At 41.7% G+C, this 21,564-nt stretch overlaps 1 protein-coding gene across 4 annotated transcripts in view; it reads right to left on the reverse strand.

Moving 5' to 3' along the window:
• The window catches only part of UGP2 (UDP-glucose pyrophosphorylase 2), a 496,883-nt gene that overhangs the window by 242,486 nt on the left and 232,833 nt on the right, over window positions 1–21,564 (reverse strand). For all 4 annotated transcript variants that reach the window (XM_085612548.1, XM_085612551.1, XM_085612550.1 and 1 more), the window contains exon 2: window positions 9,423–9,550. In XM_085612548.1, the coding sequence (XP_085468674.1) occupies window positions 9,423–9,550 (128 nt within the window). The remainder of the gene's footprint in view (window positions 1–9,422; window positions 9,551–21,564) is intronic.

The raw sequence follows: 21,564 nt of genomic DNA on the forward strand, positions 1-21,564 counted from the left end.
GTAAGCGCTATAAAGACTAGTCTGCAAAAGGTTGCCATTGGTGATACTTTGTTACCAAAGACTTATAACACAAGCATTTGCAATGCAATAGGTCTCGCATTTGCGAGAGTTTAAGCTATTGGCATAGTAAATGACAAGGCCTTTTATTTATGTTTTAAAAACCAACACGTAAATAAAAGGCATTGAATGTACTTACGCACAGCCAACAGGCCATAAAAAGCCATGTTAGGCACGATGGAAAAAAGAAAAAAAAAAAGATATTACACATGCTCCCCATTCAAAGAATATATATTCCGCTTGAACAACTCTCACCGTACCATAGGTAATTGTGATTGATTTGCTAATAGCCTATGTAAAGCGCCTACCGCCCAGTCTGTTGGCTCTTGCAGTGACTTTTCTTACTCGGCCACTGTAATAATCCGAAAAAACACGAAATATGACTACTGCGGAAAGGCGCATATTATAGTTCATATTTGTATTGCCATAGCACTAAAAAAAAAAAAATTCGAACAAGTATGTCAAACCGCTTCACGTGACTGTGGGAAACAGTCAAGATAGGATGGTAGACAAAAACTCGCAAATAAGAACACAACATGGTGTATGGGAAGGTTGAATAAACCAAGTCGAGGCACGGAATTCTAAATGTCAGAAAGCATGAATGTGTTTTTATAGACATAGCATCATGGCCCTATACAAACATTTTAGCCCACACTAAATAACCCCTAACCGATCACATGACTCCAGATAACAGCATGCACAGGAAGTTATTTTTGCGAAGCATTTAGACGCAGCTTTCCTAAAAAAGCACTGAAGTTATTTATTTCAAGATTTTAACAGAGTTCTTCGGTGTTTTAGTCTGCCCAGGTTGTAAAAGTAGTTCTCAGACTCTAATACATTTAAATATTTTACCGATCTTTGCCAGTATCTTCTTTAACTTTCCCAGTTTGTTGCAGAGCACGATATAGATCCGTTTGCAAGAAAAATGTGTTCTTTCTCAACAGGAGAATCATCTCCACAACATAGTCAAAGGGTGTATTGCATCGGCGGGGATACCCAAACAGGATATTTTGTGTGAATACGGAAAAATACCGCTCGCGGTAACACACTGCTGAAAAAAGAAGGATAATGTTTTACATGTGTACAAGTGTATTCAACATGAAATATTTACCCGTGCGCATATAATACGTAATGGCTCTGCATGCGTAAAGTAGGGTTTAATAAGTATTCAAGTGATCCAAATAGTTTACAATAGTTGCAAAAACGCGTCAGCCATTAAACATTTTAGTCTGGCAGGTCATTGTTAAAAAATGATCACATACTCTAATGGCATGTATAAACAAAGGCCGCGAAAGCAAGAAATGCCGCGGGTCCATTCAAGGCAAAACGATATTAAAAAGCGGATGCTGGAACGATTCTTCAACAAGATCGGCCGCGAAAGCAAGAAATGCCGAGGGACCATTCAAGGCAAAACAAGTGGTCTGCACTTTTCAAGCACTCGTGCTTGTGATGGCATCCACCTTGCGGGAGCGAGCAGCGGCGCGGCCACGTTAATTACAAACATATGGCCCATGCGCGCCGCTGTTCGCTCCCGCAAGGTGGATGCCGCCACAAGCACAAGTGCTTGAAAAGTGAAGACCAATTGCTAAAGGTCCTCTCACCTAGAGCAGCGCATGCGCACTGCCTAGGCGAGACCTGAAAATTACAACAAAATGTGGAATTTCCTTCTTCTGCTCTGTTTTTTTCTAGATGAACAGTAATAAGCAGAAAGGAGATATTTACATGAACATGCTTATTTTCTGCAAGCCATAGGTAATTATAGAGAACATGAAATCTCTCTGAATGTTTCTACACATTTCGAACTACAGCTTTTTTTTTATCTGACTTGTATGAAACTGATTCTAATTTATTTTTGCAAGAATCATCTAACTGCTTTTTGATGTGTTTAATTTTCCGCTATAGATTCTATTTTTGCTTTTTATGTTTGCAAACATGCTACCTCTTTTATATGAAAGAGCAATGCATAAAAGATTTACGTTTTTTGCAGGAAAGGGGATATGTGACCAAGCATACAGTATAAGTTTATTGCAAGTCACTATGACTTTATAAAGGACATTATAAAGGAACTCAGACTTTGGTAACTTGCAATATCCTTATAATGCAAGACAGGGGTCACTTTATCCCATATATTATCGAGAATGAGGGAAAAAAATAATTTTCTTCAATCATGAATTAATAGAAGAAAGTACAGGGCAATCCATGCAGAGGCCAAGCGCCCTTCACCGTAAAGACAGTAATTCAAATCGGTTTTATTAAACTTTTATAATCCTTACTCATAGTAAAATCAGAGTGGCAAAGGAAAAGTTAAAATTTGCCTACCATGAAGCTGCCACAAAGTATCCAACAAGTCTTCTCGGCATCATGTTCTCTAGTACAAAAATCACTAGCACACGCTGGGTCACCAAGTATCTTTGGGCTGTATAGCTAGAATTACTTGAAGAATAACATGTGCATATGTTGAAATATGATACATACATAATGGACATAGTCCATTATGACACACCGGGAACGGACATGGGTAGACTTGGGGTTTTCAAATCTTTGTGGGCAAGGTGAGAATTCTAGTTGGAACACACAAAGGATGTTCTCGTTGGTATTTTCTAAGATGGTGAAGGGAGGGTACAGAAATCGCTATTCTACACACCTTGGTCAGGTCTACGAGTGTCAGTTTACGTGCCAATTACAGCTTATTCTGCACTATGGCTTCGTGTGTGGTAGTCAATGTAACCGAATTTTGTACTTCTCCTTGGAGAGCAGAATTACTGACTTCAGCCCCTCTATTTGCACCTTATAACAATTTGTTATGCAAAGAGTTCCATGGCTACGAAGTCTTAAGCTGGCCACAACCAAACCTGACTTGAGACAGGGAACTCATCGCCAGTGACTTCAGATGCTTGCATTTTAAGCTCTACTGTTTAATATGATGTGGCTTACTAAAGAAGATTCCTGGGTAAGGTCTACATTTTTTTTGCAATTGCACCAAATTTCCACTTTTCAGTAAGAAGAAATAATAAGAATATATTTTCATCGCAGACATCAAATCTGTCTAGGAAAAGCTGTGTCCTAGGAGAAACAGACCGATTTCCATTATTTGATTTTTTTTTCATTTTGATATTACATTTGTAGTAGTTGGACCGAAATTAGCATATTGTTCTCCAAGTATAGCCTTATGAGTGAAGCAGGAACTCTGTGTAGTGCATACATGAGGAAATACTTAAATGGAATACGTGCATATTTACCGGCTGGTTGAACCAGAGCGTACAGTGAAGTGGCACAGAGTGGAGTGGTGCAGGGTAGAGTGCAGAGGTGCAACGGGAGGGACCAACTCAAGCTGGACAGCCTTTAATAAGGCAAGCAATGGCTGAATAGAATGTGGTGGATTTACTTTGGAAACCAATAGATTGAAATATTGTTCTAGATGTAGTTATGTTGGGTTATAGTACTGCAACAATGAACAGCCTTGCGTCGATACATGAGCTAAGTATGTATACTGAAAGGATGTATTTTTGGCTCCTGGCATTACAGGAGGTGCACTGATAAAAATTACCCTTTGTAAACAGGTTTAGTATGTCTGAGGTATGGGTGTCCTGTAGAATTGTCACCTGTAGCGATTACTACTGAAAGTGGATTAAATAAGCGAAAGTGCCATGGGAAATACCTTACACATTTGCACAGACAAACGATGCTGCAAACGCAATTCCAATTTAATAAGTAGCATGGACTCATAAGCAACTTGAGAACATTACTTGCCAATAGGATCCTGGTAAAGGCACACCCAAGAAGCAAACACAAATACTGCATGGTTTTAATATTCAGTGAGAAGTGAGGCTCAAATTGAACGAGAACCAGAAATAATCGCAGATCTCACAAGCGAATGCATTACAGAAGATCTGGTTCACTTCTTTGCTCTAAATACCTCGAGAAATGAAATAAAATTCACTGTTACTCCAAGGACATTGTACCAACTCAACACCCTGCAAAGAACTAGATATTTTTGAAAAAGCTGGCATGTGCCATCGTCGGCGACAAACTCTTTTCAACTTTACTTCAAAATAGTGATGAGATTAGATTTTCTCTATTTCATTCTTATTGAACCACTAGCAAAAAACTGCCAAGATTATTTATTTTCAAAACTAAACAGTTCTATACAAGATAAAGGGAAGCCTCACTCACAAGAGATGATAAAGCTATCTAGAGATGGAAGCCAGAATGTTTTTTTTTTTTTTTTTTAACTGTGGGCTGGAGTCACCATTTTACGCTCCTTGCAGGGTGCCCTAGCAGAGGGTACCAATAAAAACACCACCAGCCAGCCCCCCTCAATCACCCAAACACAAAAGCAGGTTAAATGACACACAGCCCACTAAATACATGCCTGAGTGCGAGGAACCACAGACAGTGAGTGTCAATAGTCTCCGTTCCAGCGGGACATGTGAAGAAGCATGTGTTCCTCCCTAGAATCCCAGCTGCCACAAACTATCAGTCTCTCCATAGCTTGCTTTGAAGCAGCAGTTGCCAAACTCTATCATGGGATGGGCGAATACTTCGGAGGCATCCCATGACAAGCAACGCCTGTGTTCTGCTGGGAAACACCAAATTAAAACTAGGAGCATACTCTGAACTCACAGATGGTTATGTTTGTGGAATAAAAAACACACGCAGAAATGTCACACAGGGGCACTATAGCACAGCTCTCTGACACTGAATTGCCTTTCACACAACTCAGACTGCTTCGAGACGCAGAAAGAAAAGAAGGTGGAAGGAAGGGCGAAAATCAAGTAAGAACAGGCACAGAGACTTTATAAGCACTGCTAGGGGGTGCCGAAGAAGGAGTGAGTGGAGAGCCTTGGGAGTAAATCTGAGGAGAGTGGTACAAAGGAAAAGCAGAAATCATGTTATGTTGGTCCTTACAACAGGCATACTCCCACTCACTTATCTATATACAGGCCTGTGGAAAAGAGAAGAGTGAAAGAGACAGAAATGACAGCAAGGTAACTGAAAGAGGAAACCGAGGCATCACACCTGAGGGAGATGTCTTAGAGAGTCAATTGGGTTTCCCCTCACTCTTTTCTATACGTCTGTAGACATTCATTTTCCTTCCACTAATCAATACATTTTACTGCAGAACATAGAGCTGAAGAGAGAGGGAGGGAGGAAGGAAGGAGGGGGAGACCCGAGTCCGCGGAGGTTTTTTCTATAGCTCTGGCATACTCTCTCTCACTTTCCTTTGTGCATTTGGCTTATGTGCGGCCACACAAATTTGGCTTTGAGAATTAAACTCTGGCCAGGGTTCTAAAAGACAGTCCATGGGACTCACAATTACCAGGCTTGGCCTAACTTTTTAGAGCTTGAGTAACAGCATCAGGCTGCCTCAGAGGTCGTTACAGATGACACCAGATGTTTAGACCAGACAAGGGTTGTCCCAGAAGAGCACCGTGTTGCTTATGAGAGTGTTACGGATATGAAGGAGAACTCAAAAATGTGCCTATTTAATTCAGGCAATTCTGTGGTGCTTGTGGACACAGGTGGAGCGTACTGAAAACGGAGAGCATTAGTCTCAGAAGGTCCAGACTACAGCCTGCTTGCTTGCTAAAAGATCCATGGTAATTAAGCAGGTTGTGTGTCACACTATCAATAACAAAAATATTATCTGATGTAACCATTGTGGCCTAAATTTAATTTACAAAAATGTTGCTTCATTGGGTGTGGGTTTCATATTATGTTCTTCCAATTTCTTTCTATCGAAATTTAATAAATTTATACCCTTCTATTTATTTTTCAATGTATATTTACTTGAGAAATCTATATGTAAGCTGAAACGATGTATTTTTATAATGCATAAAATATCAGCAGTACATACGTTTCTAAACATCTTGATTCCAATTGACAAAGATTTTTGCATTGCTGGTTATACAAGCAGGAAAAAAAATATGTAAAATAGAGTTTAGACAGCTGACTGACTTAACATAAAATGAATGAAGAGTGATGTGGATAGTATGGGGCAGAAGAAAGAGGGAGAATTATATTGCCTGGGTAGTATAGGTTCAATGGACATCGATATTGTGATATGGGTATGAGGCGTGAGTTTTACCATCAACCAGTGTGTGGTATTAAGATGAGCTTTATTAGAAGATGATGTTTTCTAGGGAGGTTTTGACTTTTGCATAAGTCTGTATTACAGCTGGAGCCCTCAGAATAGGTACTCGCGAGATCAGATCCTGCTCGTCGAAGTCAGGCTGCTCGCAGTACATGCAGCAGTGTCAGGTGGGCGCCAGCTTACTCTCTGGAGTGGCGCAGCCAGCTCCCTTACAGCAATCCCCTGGGCAGATCTCTCAGTGTGGCTAGACCAGCTGGTCGCAGCCTCACTCCAGTCCTGTGATGGACCGAAGTATTTGTGAGACGAGATGGTGCTGGGACGAAATCATCACAAGACGCAACCTTCCGAACGCAACACATTCCTCAGGTGCCACACCACGACGGCCCTTTTTGGCATACGTGGTCACAGAGCCCTGGCACACTAGTCTCATAACTACTTTAACAGTGGACCATTCTAGCATACGCGGTCACCGCAACAAGGCCGTCTGGGCTTGGCGCCTTCCACACAGTGCTAGATACTTGACTCAGTCTACGGCGGCCCTCTCCTGCCATATGAGGGTCACCAAAAACAGTCCTGTACAAGGGCTATGGCCCGATAAGTGCACATCCAAGTCCTCACATTTCGCACAGGGAGTCCTCACAGCAGAGCTCCCCCTGGACCTCGTTCCCTCAAACGATCTCCTCTTCCTCACATGGCACACTGGTCCTGGCAAGCAGGCACTGGTGCTCCATGACAGGCGGTCTTAGTTTCACTGGTTGATATCACCTCCCCTCACCTCACCTCACCGAGACTAGTCTAGCAGGACTTGGATACCAGTGCTGGTTACAGGCAGAAGTGTTGCAGAACTTACACTTCTCACACAGCCCGTCCAGCTGCTTATCAGATAACACATTTTTGGGGACTCGAACCCCCCCAACCACCTATTTTATAGTCCTTTTACTGACACCAAATATGATTTAGGGTCTGAGTCTGAAGTTTTATGTTTGGGTTCTGCTTCTTTTGAATTTTCATGAAAGATGCCTGTCACAGTAGTGAGACTCCAAAGCTTATTGTCCCACACCACCTTTCACGGGAGTGCCCAGAATTCACACCTGGATGTTGACCCTCAGCCCTACTCGTTAGGATTCCCTTAGTAGCCCCATTTCTGTTCATGCAGTATGTCCAGGCCCCTTCCTTGTGGTTATAACTGAATCAGAGAGTAGTCATTTGAAGTGTAGAGGGAGTATCTTCTTTTTCCCTCTAGTGTGTGTTCCACCCAGCTCACAGGAATGCAGAAATACACAATCTGTCTAGGGGATTCCTCACCTCCTCTTGCCTTCCCTAGGCAGGCCTAGCTTCCCAAAATAGAACCAGGGTCCTTTATATAACAATTGCAGGCACACTTACTTAGTGTACATTTACAGCACACTTAATGTCCAGCACTAGTCCTCCATGCACTGTACTACTTGAACACTACATGAACACATACACCAAGTACACACACTCAGTCTGCTCGCACTGTTCAGCATTGAACTTTTCTATATTTAACCAGGGTGTGTTATTTACAAAAACACACACTGCCAGCACACACACACCATGTGAGCGCTGCACAACACTTTACCCTTCATGTATTGTACTCCACCCAGGTACATATACACCCAGCATTTGCTCTCAATGCACATGCAATGCAAAGCACTAACTATTTCTGACATATATTCCTCACAGGCACACATACACTCAGCACTTGCACTAATCTCACATGTACTACAGTACTACTCTATCCCTGTACTATATCTTTCCCAGGCACACATACAACCAGTGCAGAATCAGTACTCCTGCACTACGCAGCTGAGCTTTTTAAAAGGTGAGTGAGCCTGTGGGCCTCACTCCCATGACTAAGGGTAAAAAAGATCCTGTTCACTATTGCCTATATCACCATATGGTGCCACCACCACGTTTGTGCTGCTTAACTCCTGTTGAAGGTGGCAGCCTTCCATCACTATGAGGTTAGCGCTTTGGTGCCCCCCTCCTTGTCCAAAAACATCGCACTCTGTGAGACAGGTCTAGGTTATGGCGCACACACATGCCAAAAAAAAAAAAAAAAAAAATCAAAAGAAATCAGCATTAGGGATCCAGACACTCAGGGTACACGTCTTTACCATGCAGAGGACTTTTCCACCCCAATAGTATAGTTGTGATGAAGGTGTCATAGAGGGTTCATAATAGTCCGACGAGCCAATCGCAGACCCCATTTTGATTCAGCTGAGCGTGATTCTATGTTTCTCTTCTTCTTTGACATCAAGAACTTTAAGCTCTAGATTTCACCTCTTGTGGGATCGCGCATCATTTAGGAGTCATGAGGTGGTTTTCTTTTCAGCCTCGCTAATTTAATTAAGGTGGATGTTATCCAATACTCTCTAGGTTAGGCGAAGCATTGGGATTTGGCAGTCATCTTCTCCAGGTATAAGCCAAACCCCTTTTATTGCATGATATTAAGTCAAGTCAGATGATATTTTTGTAAACTATATTTAGGACACAATATTTTTGTAAGATGATATTTAGGCCATGATATTCTGCTATTTAATAAGGCAGCTATAAATAAAAAGATGCATATGTTCAGTTCCTAAAACCGAGGGAAGCATTACACCACAGTTTTGGGACAGAGTCTGTCGGGAGAGGGCGAGTGTAGAAGTGGGACAAGTGAAAATCAAGAAGTAAGAACAACTTTCCTCTTTGTACAAACAGCATAGCTTCCATGTAAGCAACCCAAAATAAAACAATTTTCGTAATGGAAAATCCAGATGTATTTATTTTTGTCCTGAAAACATGACATTTTCACCTTCACTGCATATTTCAATAGTTTATAAAACAATAATATTGGTACAGGGCCTTAAGAGTAGGTGTTTTTGCATCTCCTTTCAAACCCCACAACTAACGGATCAAGGACAGAGAATAAGCAAACAGGTACATAAGGAGTGACTTCAGAAAAAGGACTCTTCTGATCCGTTCACCTCTCTGGCAGCTGAAACATCACAAAGCTTATTTAGTCTTTTCTACATACAATGTTAATCTCTAGCATCTGGATCCAGGTCTTTTTGAATTGTTCCATTTCTCCTCCTGCTGGCTTGTGCTTGTGTTACTTCTGACCAATAACTACTTTTATAACAATGGTCCAATGCTTCAACTTCACACAGCCCAGCTCATCACTTCTACTACATTTAGCAACATTCAAAGGTCAGACAACTAACAGCATGAGAAAGAGAATATTTGTAAGAAAGATACAAGAGCATACCTCAAAGTCCGCCTTTAATGCGGTTTCAAGGATTTTTTCTAGTTCCATTTTCATGGACAGCTCCAGCTCCTGCCGGATGACCTCTTGAAACTGAGACATCCCGCCTCCAGACATCGCCTTGCTAAAATCTGTAAGAGACAAAGAGAAACCAACAATATTAGAAATACATTCAGCTCAAAGCTATACAACAGTTAAAAAGTACAGTTTCATCGTTTATGTACATTGTCAAATGGCAAAATTATTCCCAACCATAACATTGTTCTATTTTTATTAAGAGAAAAAAGTGGTACACGAAAAGCGGAGTGACTGGCATACATTTTTTTATTAAAGTGTGCATGACAGTGGTATGTATAAACTCATGCAGACTGACTTGTGAAAAGCCGATGACATCAAAAGAAGAACGTTGTTCTTCTCCATTACCTGTACGGCGAACATCGGCTTGATGCGAAAAGGTGCCTTTATAAAAGGAGCAAATAGCAAACCAGGGTTATAAACTCAACATAACACTGCTGAGCATAACCTTGCTTAGGAGCATAACCTTGTTTAAGGCCACCTACTCCAGGTCTACAGCTGTAATACGGATATATGGCTAGATCTGTAAAAGTGTAATTGGAAATCCATAGCAAGCATCTGGGAGACTGCTGGAAAGCACAAGCACTCAACATGGAACACTTATGTTAAAAGAAAAAAAATAGTTTGCTAAATGTCAGCAGTCGAAGGTATAAAAGCCAGCCAATCAGAGAGATGGCAAAGAGGCTATGCTGCAGGGGAGAGCCAAACCAGATTAACGAGCTGTTAGACGGAAAGCAATCGGTAAAAAAACAATAACAGGATAGTGACAATAAAGCCAAACAATGCTAAGCAATGGGCGGGCTATAAGTACAGGTAAGCCCATAATAGGTATTTTGCAGGAGCTGCTCACAAAAGGAGGACGGGGTGAAAGCAAAGTGCTCCATAGCCCAGCATTACATACATAATGTGAGGTCACCCATATATTTTAGTAGGTAATAGATCCCATAAACCCGCTGAAGTCTATCTACAAGAGGCAGAAGCTCAATCACTTAATGTTTTAGACTGCTTTCCTACTGTTATCTAAGAGGTGGAAATTAAATATTTTTTGAAAAGGTTTGTGCACAGCATAAGAATTGCTGCACTTAGTAGCACGAACAGGAGGTTGCAAACAGAGATATGGGTGTCCTCGGTGCATTCTGCCTTACACCTGGAGCCCGTCAAGTATTTGTTAAGTATCAGGAACTGACCAGTGCAGCTGTAGGAGAGCTACGTAAAGTGTACAAAAAGGCAAATCTGGTTACATCAGACGATCGCCTACTTTTGCAAGTCCTAATTGAGTGCCTCCGACACAAATTGCATATTTGTAGCAGATTTCGTGCAAGAGTGAAAACTCTATCGGTATAGAACCTTGCACAAAATACACATTTATTATTTTGGTGTATTTAGCACATAGATGAAATAGTAATTCTGACTCCTACTCAGGAAGATCTTCAAGAGAATCTGATGGAGATTAATATAAACGAGTCAAAAACACAAGGACTTTAAAAAAAAAAAAAAAAGAGCAGAAAACAATTCAAACTAATTCAATTTGTTCATCAATGATATTAATCAAGAGCATATACTTAACTACATAACTCTGACTCATAATAAAAGAAACTGGGAGCATTAAATTGACTGAAATAACCACAGATAAATACATGACATGTATTCTTCAGTAGAAGCCACTAGACAAAAGCATGCCCTATGAACGTATCAGGACATTACTTGATAGTATACTCTTAGCTTAGTCAACCAACAACTCATCCAGTATCTGGAATCCAGTACTTTTCTAGACCGATCTCAATCTAGGTTTAGAGCTTCATATAGTACTGAAACCACGCTGATGGGGTGTTTTCATATCAGAAGACTCTCCCTCAACAGGGGCTGTCCAGGCTCTCAATGAAAGATCAGGTCACATCTACATGCGGCACCTGTTTAGGGAGAATGCGCATGTTGAGAACAGTATTTCAGTGGCGGCCTCTCCACACAAGAAAGACTCTCGCGCAGGCTCTCATGGTTAGCGGCTTAGATTATAAAAATGACCTAATGGCAGCGGCTAATGAATCTCTCCTGTATAGAATACAAGTAGTTCAGAACACGTAGCCTGTCTTCTCCTCAAGCTACCACCTCAAACCTCCTGAGAACCTACCCTTAGATCATTGCACTGGCTTGCTATCAGGAAGCAAGTGATTTTTAAGCTTCTCTGCTTGGTATACAGATCTCCTTCAAGCAAAGGGCCGACAAATCTTCAAAACCAGCTTTTGATTTATCGGCCCACCAGAAATTTGAGATTCAAAGATCAACTCTTGCTCTGCCCACCCCGTATTCGTACAGTTAGACATGATGGTTGATCTTTCTCATACCTGGGTCCCAGCAGGGATGTTTCGCTGTGCTACATTAAGTTTTGATAACATAACATAATTCCCTTCAGTTGTATTCTGCATTTCACTGAGACCAGGTGACCAACAATGACCCAACATACCTAGAATGTAAAAACACAGAAGAAATCCTTTCCCTACTCTGAAAGAGAGGGAGTGCAGAGTTTAACTACGAAGGTTCCCCATATTTTTAAACTTCTAATAGTGGATACTCAGTTCTGGCTACATCTGAGGAAGTGCACCATAGGGCTCTTGAGTATAGACAGAACACACACAAAAACAGCTTTGAGCCAAAAACAGCAAACCGCCAGGTTACAAGACCACAACCAGTTGGGTCTAACGTCACTACTTCAGCCCAGGAAGAGGATAATCTCAGGAAACCAGAGCAAAACACAGAGCTCATAAATCACCCCTGCGAAGGGCAAATATAGAGGAGCAGCAACTGGGGCAGTTATATATCCTGAACACAACTGCGGCTCAGCGACCAGAAATACACAACAAAATAAGACTCTCGCCAGACAGCCTCATTCATTGCCTGTGATCGAAACAAGCGGATTAAAAAATAAGCAACAATACAGAGGCAGGGCACACAGACTGATACGGCAGTTATGGAAATGGACAGACATTTTCTCCTGCTGCTTCTAGGATACAGAAACAAGATTTCTGAAGCCATCCGAATAAGAAAAAAATGAAACTGCCTACATCATCCTAGGGTAAGACTCCAGAAATGGCTGCAAGACTAAATATGAAATGCAATATTAATCCGGTCTAACCCTTATATTTGACAATACGTTTCGTGCCTTGGCAATAAAGTTCATCTGAATTTGGCCTACCAGAATAAGGAAGCCATTGCCGTGCATGAGAAAATGTTTTTAACTTCTTTAAATAAAGCACAAATGTAGGACTTGTGACGAATAACTTCTAAACATGAAGAATTCATACTCCGCGTTCTGGGTTTCATAAAATTCCCTACAAATCTTTTCGAAACATAGGTTCAAGACAAAAAAAGAAATACAGAAAAACGGCTACGTTTCTGAAAATAGTTTATTTAACAAAAATACAAATCGAGCGCTCGTCGGAGATCAGGAGGAACTCTCGCAATCGGTCACCACAGCACTAATTGAAGTGCTTTGTAAAAGGTGGATATGCCCTTCCTGAAATACGGATTTGGAATAAATACAACAATATACACCTAACCTACTAGGGGGTGGAATGTTATTCTGCGTTTTGACTTCCTACTGCCCTGCTATTTGGACGTTTTTCTGTGGAAATAAATGTCCTCTATCAGACAGTTTTCATACTTTGGATAACAACATCAGGCGTTACTTATTGGCTTCACTGCAATTTTCACCCTGAAGAGGGCCACTGTTTGTTGGACGAGATGCGTTGGCTGGCTTAATCTGTATCTTAAAGAAGCATCAATAAAAGAATAATATGATTGGATTCATGGAAATTCATTGTTATTAATTTTCAAAATGTCTGTGATCCTTAAAAAAAAAATGTGTATGTGGTGCACCTCTGGTTGTAATGGTTTCCCCATGAGAGGGGGGCATCCTTTTGGGCAGAGGGTGCATATAGGGTAGTGCACACTGTATGAAATAGATTTTCAAACTGGCTTACTTTAGGGGTATAACTGTGTGTACGAGGCAATCTGTTGAGGTCCATTGCCCACCTTAGTTTTTGTATTTTTCACAAAAATAAAATATACATTCTGATACAAGAAACCAGTGACTAGTGTTAAATGGCTTAAGTTATGGTGCACGAAAACTCTGCAGCTCGAACGAATAATATCAGTCTGGATTTTAAGCAAAGAAACGCTCCCTGACATACAGTGCTTAATTTCTAAATTTAAAAAAAACATAAGTGCCAAGGCCCTCATCAAAGAGCCCACTACAACTTGCACCACACATTGCCCTTATCAGCCAATGCCAGTACCAATGCCAGTACCAACACAATTACTAATCTCAACACTCCTACCAGCAGGACAGTTCAGGTTATTCCAGGCTCCCACAGCTATAAGAATGTCTTGGACAATAGTCATTGTAATGCATATTGAATTAATAAACAACTTTTGTTGTTCTAATCTTTAAATTAGTTAGACAGCGCCACCATGTAGCAGACTGTTACAAGCCCCAGTCTTGACAATTAAGTGCCGGTGCTGGGCACTGGAAACCACCACCTCAAATTATACACTGGCATTACCACAAAAATCGTGCATATGGCTCGTGTGGCAGGACTACATCATTATTAGTAGAGGTTAGCTAATCCATGCTTAAAATCAGGAGGACTGCAATTGACAACAAGTGCCCCGGACAGTGAGAAAAGCATGTGTGAAACCATTCTGTGGGAAAACAATTGAGCCTTGCTAGGAGTAGCTCTTAAGTACGGAAGCTGGCACAGATGCTTCATAAATGGCCATCAGGAGTCCAACCCAGGGGGCATGGTTTGAGGAAGGTCTACAGTGGTGGGGAGTTTGCTTCCGTCCACTTACTTACCGTAGCCTCCCAAAATGTCGGTAAAAGTAAAAGCATTCTGCCCACCTAATCAGCAAAGTGTGACTTAAGAAGGCACAGGTAAACGTCGCTACAATGCCTGAAATATTACATTTCTGAGGAAGCTAAAAGGTAACATAAAGATCATAAAAGGAAAGCGAGAAAGTCTCTTTCGCAATAGGTCTTATTTGCAACATTTTACACTTCAGTTTAGTATTGGCAGAGAATTATGTGCACCAAAGAACACTTTATCAACATTTCACAGAGGTCAATGGAAACGGGAAACAAAAATATAGTCCTATTACCCTCGGACTGGCTTGTATGCTGGGCTTAAGGTTTTATATATTTATATATAGAACGTATAAAGTGCAGATAGCCCTACAGGTAAGAGCTGTAGTATAAGCTGCAGACTTGTATTGCTTTTGCTGTGGGATGTGAATCTTATCAAGTGAAACAAGATTAAAAACACTGGCAACAAGTATTCACGGAGGTAAATAATTTATTGGATACCATTCTGCTCGCCTAGCCTATACTCATGATCTTTGGTTACTCATGGGATGCTCGAGCTACACACTAAGGGGTAGTGTTTTTCTACGGTTATAGCCAAACTCTTTTGCTAGAGTCTGGCCGGAGGCGGACCCTCCAAATTGGTGGTTCTAGTCTGTTCACATGCGGCTTGTCGAGTTCTCTTGCCCTGAAATTCATCTGGGCTCCGATTCTTGATCGAATGCAGATGCCCCCCCCCCCCCCCCCCTTCCTTTGAATGGCCATCATCGGTTGCAGACTAATTATGACCCGATTAATTGATTCTAAAGTGGACATTGTTATATTATCAACTAAGGCATATGTTTTGTGATGGTTTTACGAATTCCCTCCATGTTTTTTTCATTAAGATTCGTTTTTTTTGTGTTATCTACCCACCCCCCACAAAAACAAACACATACGATATCGCTACAACACACTAATTTCACATTTAAAATGGACATTTGAAATGCTGATATGAGAAAATAAGAGTAGGTCATCATTTGGGAGGGTAAAACCAAAATGATCTCCTGACTACTGATACCATGTTACTTACACCAGCAACAGTGTGTGTGTTACAGGCTGGTGGACTCTGAAAATCGTGCTTTGTGTCACTCTACCAAAACATGTAAATTAACAAGAACTGTTCACTGAAAGACAGTTCATGATTCCTGCACACAACTGAGACACTTGACAACGACTTACACTTCAGAAACAAGTCAACAGACGAATGCGGAAAATTAGCAACAAAATCTGCAGCCCTGGGTTTAAAGCGATAGTAATGAATCTTTCCAATACTGGAGTAACAGGGCCCGCAAATACAATAGACAACACGCTTCTTAGGCACAAGAAACATGCGCTCGAGCTCCTTGACTGGCTTAACTATACACTTCAGTCTTGTTTTCTAGCCTGGTGGCTCTTATTAGTGAGAAAAGAGACCCCCTCTATTCCCCCCCCCCCCCCAGAGGTGCACCTGTACCCCAATCTAATTTCTGCAGTCGTTCAGCATAAAAAGCATAGCACAGTATACATGCGTTTCTGCATCCAATTGTTCCTAGTTGCTCTTTTTAAAGGTTGCAGCTCATGAACAGATTTCCCGTTTTTATGCAAACATAAGACTTTGAAATATTTTGATTATCATAATTATCAATCTCATTATTCCAAAGTGTCAGTTTCCTCCTATTTTGTCATAAATTAAATCAATCCGTTTTAGAAACAGAATTTCTACTGGATTCAAACTCCAAGTGCAATCACTGCCTCGCGCCTCAGGCCCGATTTGGGTGCTCCTGCTTTCAAATGTCTTTTCCAGGCTGCTCCCCAGACACAGCCTTTGAGCAGTGATGCCCTCCCATCAGGGCGGTCTCCAGCCTGGAGCACCCACAACAGAGGCACATAAAGGTGTGGGGGCTTTGCACTGAAGAGTGATCTATGTAGGCAAAAGGCTTGGCCTTACCTAAAGAGCCCCGTTCAACCTTCAGCTCTATCCTTCCTCACCCGCAGAATCTACAAAAGGGCAGAGCTTCCAGAGGGCTTATCAGTAGCCATTTGCTACCAGTCTTAACTCAATTTTTAAAGGGATCCTCTCACTAACCCCCACACTCACACCAGTGTTTGCCTCTCCCGCCCACACCCACTGGCATGCAGTCAATACCCTTCCACTTCCTGGGAAGCTGTCTTCACCTTCCACTTTGTGTCAATGCTAACCAGAGGCAGTGAAATGGATCACCCCCCCCCCCCCCTCCCTCCCTCCCTCTGCTTTGTAATGAATACCAGAAGCCAAATATGCAGATGAACACCAGAAGACATCCAACGCAGCATTTGTAGACTCTCCTTTTCAACGCAAATGCATTTCTTCTCACTGCTAAGATCTAGAAGTTCCTCTAAGTGCAGCCTAAAACTCTTGCTATTTCTCGACATGTTTGCCAAATGTTGCATCTTTCTAACATCTTGCATCCTCAAACTGCATGCTCAACTCCTGCTAATGCTATGCTTTTTCTTCTTTTCTTTCAAATCGTCCTCTTCCATCCTCGGTACGCCTCTTTCTGAGCACAACCTACTCCCATGCATATTTGCCTTATTCCCTATTATTATATTTCTGCAAATTGCCCACAACTCCTTTACATGATCACAATCTCTCTTCCTTCCTCAGAAAGTCTTCCTGTGCACCCTAAGAATACCTAATCTCCTCGAACTCATTTATTAACCCTACCAGCCATGTGCATGAGCTCACACACACCCACTAATGATCGCAACAAACCCCTATTAATTTAGTCCACCATAAAGAAACTGGAATGACTGCATGGAATGATTTGCTGGAGCACTCAAGACTAATCCCATAAACAGAAACCAATAACACTGGACTGACCACTAACCTTGGGTTCCAGAGCAACGTACTGCCCAGCATAAAGCGCTTCAACACCTCGTAGAAGGGCTATATAAATGCTATTTATTTACAAATAAAGCACTGCTTAGAACTGTGTGTCTGTCAGTCTCACTCTGAACTTCGACATACCAGATTTTGGAGTTTTCTGTATACAACACATTCAATAGAGATTGGTCTTAAAAACGGGAATAGACTGCGAAAAGAAGGCAGTAGGCCAGCTAAGAAACCAAACTACATAACAGTAGAAGCAATTCCTGAAGCCAGATAAAATTCCCTGCACAAGCTTCAATCCTAAAACGCTCCAGTGAAACAAATATAGCCGTGCAGCACCATCTTGAGGTCCACAGCAAAATTCCGAAAATTTAGAATGGAAATGAAAAAGGGCATATTAAATGCATTTATCTCAAAGAAAGTGCTGCATTTGCGAACTTAATCTTCTGGATGTATGGATGGACTACCATGCGGTATTGTGTCTGATCATGTGCTTACAAGGAAAACCCATCACTATGAAATGTACATGGTGTTAAAACTAATGTAGACATCAAATACATGTCCGAATGAAGCTGCAAGGGTCACACTTGGGCAGGTAACAGTGCGAATTACACACACTTTCAGCAAGTGAAACTGTTGATAATGCATCAATTTCCTGTCATTGGCATAAATCACATACTCCAATTAAATATTGGTGGTATAAATGCTGCCATTCGAATGAGGAATATCTTATTCATGCAAGTTACTCACCCTATGCAGCTTAAATCCGGAAGGTAAAAAAAGGTAACCAGCAGTAACCTATCAATTTACCCAAAACTACTACACAGATTATTGCTGAGTAAAATCAAACATTCTTGGTGCCAGGTCAACCAGCTGTAGGGGTCGGTCAACAAGTACAACGCAAAGCCACCATCAATACAACTGAACCACTGCTCTCCTCATTTACTGTGTGCGCTAAAGAGGCTAATTAGGGGAAGGAGATTATCCATCACAAAGACACTCACCTTTCCATGCATGTCCAGACAGAAGTCTCTGTTAAAGAACCAATCACGTTTCCAATCACACTCAGTCAATTACCTCTTTACCTGCCGAATCAATTTAGCCCCTGCAAGGATAACAATTTTCGATGCAGACACCTGCATGCTGGGAACTATAACACGCACATCCAACACCAACTTATTTGTCTTAGGCTGTTATTATACTGAATGCCATAAACGTCAGTGACAAGTGAAAAAGGAGAGCGGCTGTGGTAGAGCCAACACCGGGTCAGCTAAGTACCCCACACCACCTATTAAGGGCAATCTTTAGCCTTCTAAAGAGTCTTCTCTTCAGCTAAGATGGCTGCACCTGAAGCATCTTCACTTGCGAAAATCCTGATGGGCCTATTGCAATTTGGCAAATGCATGGGATTGTCTTTTCCAAGAGTTGCTAAAGAATGGCAAGAATTTTTGTACATTTTACTGTTTTTGACGAAAGTACCAGATCATCGTTTCATGCCCGAACTCAACAAAAAAAAAAAAAAAAAAGAGTAAACTTTAATGACAGGCAGGCTACCCCATTAGCACCAGTAAAAATGTGTGTGATGGAAGAAATGTTCAAACATGAACTATGGAAGCACAAACAAGTGTAGCAATGTCAGTTTGTTTAAAGATAAACGTACACTGGGTCACTGCACTCCTTACATATTTTTTTTATAAAGAAAAATAAAAAAAAAAGACTCTGCAAATATAAAAAAATTGATTTAACTAGTTACTGAGTAAAAATGGTAAACAGAAGGAAAAGAGGGACAGCTAATCATCAAATAATAATCCAGCAACTTCTAACGGACTTTATCGGTTACATAAAAATGTAAACATACCTGGAGTGTGCTTGACATTGATCAAAACACAAAGCAAATGTACAAAACAGATTTAATGTTGGCCACGCCCACTGCGCATTAGTGTGGAGAGAGAGAGCAGTTTGTTTGCCATATTGTCAATAAACGACGATGCACCTAGATGGAGGCCGTCCCAGGTGGACAACTAAGAATTTAAATGAAAGCTTCTGGTAAGAGACATGCTTTCACGCTACATGTACCAATATTCTTAGAATTCCTAATCCATTTCAGGTAAATGCCTCACGAACATGCCATTCATATAATTAAAAGGAGCCTGTTATAGAATCTGCTAAACTGAACATCAACAATATATCCACTGCCATTAATAGCAGTGAGTCAGTCTGGCCTCTAGACCAGCCTTTGACAGTTCCTCTTCCATGGTCTTGGTCCCTTACAGAGTTTACCCCTATTTCACTGGAGGATTCCAAGCATGCCCTTAGAGCCTGTAAGTCAGGGTCCCCCAACGGGCCCTGTCCTCCCCGAATCTTGGGTTTATGGCCTCTGCCTTCGCACCCAACCCTGAATGTGTTGATCAACAACTCATTGTGCAATGCCTCTTCCCCCAGTTGCTGGAAGAATGTCAGGTTGATCCCAGTGCTCAGAAAACCTTCGGCAGATAAGTCAGTCCGGGCCAATTACAGGGTGATTTCCTGGTTACCAGCCTTTCCTAAGATCGCCGAAAAATGTCCTGTTATTTCAATAACCAGTTGCCGCATCCTTCACAATCAGGATTTCGCCCTGGACACTGCACTGAGACTGCTTTGGTAGAGGTCTCCGATACTAGCACACTGGCTGTGGACAACAGAAAGGAAGTGGCCTTGCAGCTTTTAGACCTTTCAGCATCATTTGATACAGTCTCCCATCCTATTCTAATGCAACGCTTGCAGGACAATGGGTTGTGTGAGACAGACCTGACCTGGCTGTGTTCCTTTTTAATCAAACAGATATCAGTTAGTGTGGATGCTGCCATTTGCTTCAGACTCTTAAATCCATAGATTTTGGGGTTCCCCAGAGCTCTGCCTTTGGCCCAACAATGTTCAATGTCTATATGTTTCCTCTGAAACATATAGAGTGCAGATTATCTCTTATGGGGACGACACACAGGTTATTCTAAATTGGAATGGGAACATCTCTGGTGCCCAATGCAGATTTGAAGCAGGTCTGTCAGCAGAGTTTCAAACGATGTCAGAGTAACCTCCAGTGGAACTAGGGGATAACAGAGGTATTGGTTTTTGGTTCTCCACCCCCCCCCCCACTCCCCCCACTTTGTGGGTTAGTGAGGTTTGGTGTGGTTCTGCTCCCTCTCCCCTGATTACAAACTATGGTGGTTAACAACCTGGGAGTGAAGTTCGATATTAACCTGTCCTTTAAACCACAAGTGGAGAGCTCTGTTGGAACCTGCTTTGGCCTTCCTCAAAAACCAAAGAAGTTTTTGTTCTTTCCCTGGGTCCTTGTTGGAAGATGGTAGTCCATGCCCTCATAACATCTCGGCTGGACTACGCTAATATATTATACTGGGGCCTCCCCCAGTACCTGCTTAAGAGACTCCAGTTGGTGCAGAATGCTGCAAATAGGCTCCTGCTCAAAATTCCTAAGAAAGTTTCTATTCAGCGCCATCTTAAAGAGCTACATTGGCTTCCCATGCAGGCAAGAGTGAAGTTAAAGGAACTGGTGCTTGCCCACAGAGCTTTCTAGGGTACAGGCCCCAAATATCTATCCAAGCAATTCACCCATTATCAACCTTCCAGAAACCTGCATTCGGCTGACGCATTGTTGGCTGTTATGCCGGAGACAAGGTGGAAGAGCTGGGGCGGCACTTCCTTCTCGGCTTTAGCTGCTGCAAGTTGGAATGCCCTTCCCTTGCATTTTCGGGCAACTAGGGATGTGGGCTCTTTTAAACATAGCTTAAAAACTTGGCTTTTTAATGATGCTTTTATTTTTTATTTTGGCCCTCCGGTGGCAAGACCTGGGGTCTATTGCACCTGTCGCGCGGGGACACTCTACAGAGTAGCTGCGCGCTTTACAAACTCCATTTGATTTTATATGAATCTAGCAGACATGGCAAGTGTTAACAATCCAGCAACTTCTAACTGACTATCAGTTACATAAAAATGTAAACATACCTAAAATGTGCTTGACATTAATCAAAACGCATAAAGCAAATGTACAAACAGGTTTAATGTGGCCACGCCTATTGTCCAGGAAGTGTAGACAGAGAGAGGAAGAACAGTTGCTCATTTGCCATATAGTCTATAAAGACAACCCACCTAGATAGCGGCCGCCCATGTGGACAACTAAAAATTTAAATGAAAGCTTCTGGTAAGAGACATGCTTTCACAGATAAATGTGCCAATATTCTTAGAATTCCAAATTCATTTCAGGTAAATGACGCAGGAATACGTCCTTCATATTAATAAAAGGGCCGGTCATAAAATCTGCAAAATTGAAC

The sequence above is a fragment of the Triturus cristatus genome, chromosome 6, assembly GCF_964204655.1.
Source record: "Triturus cristatus chromosome 6, aTriCri1.1, whole genome shotgun sequence".
Lineage (NCBI taxonomy): Eukaryota > Metazoa > Chordata > Amphibia > Caudata > Salamandridae > Triturus > Triturus cristatus.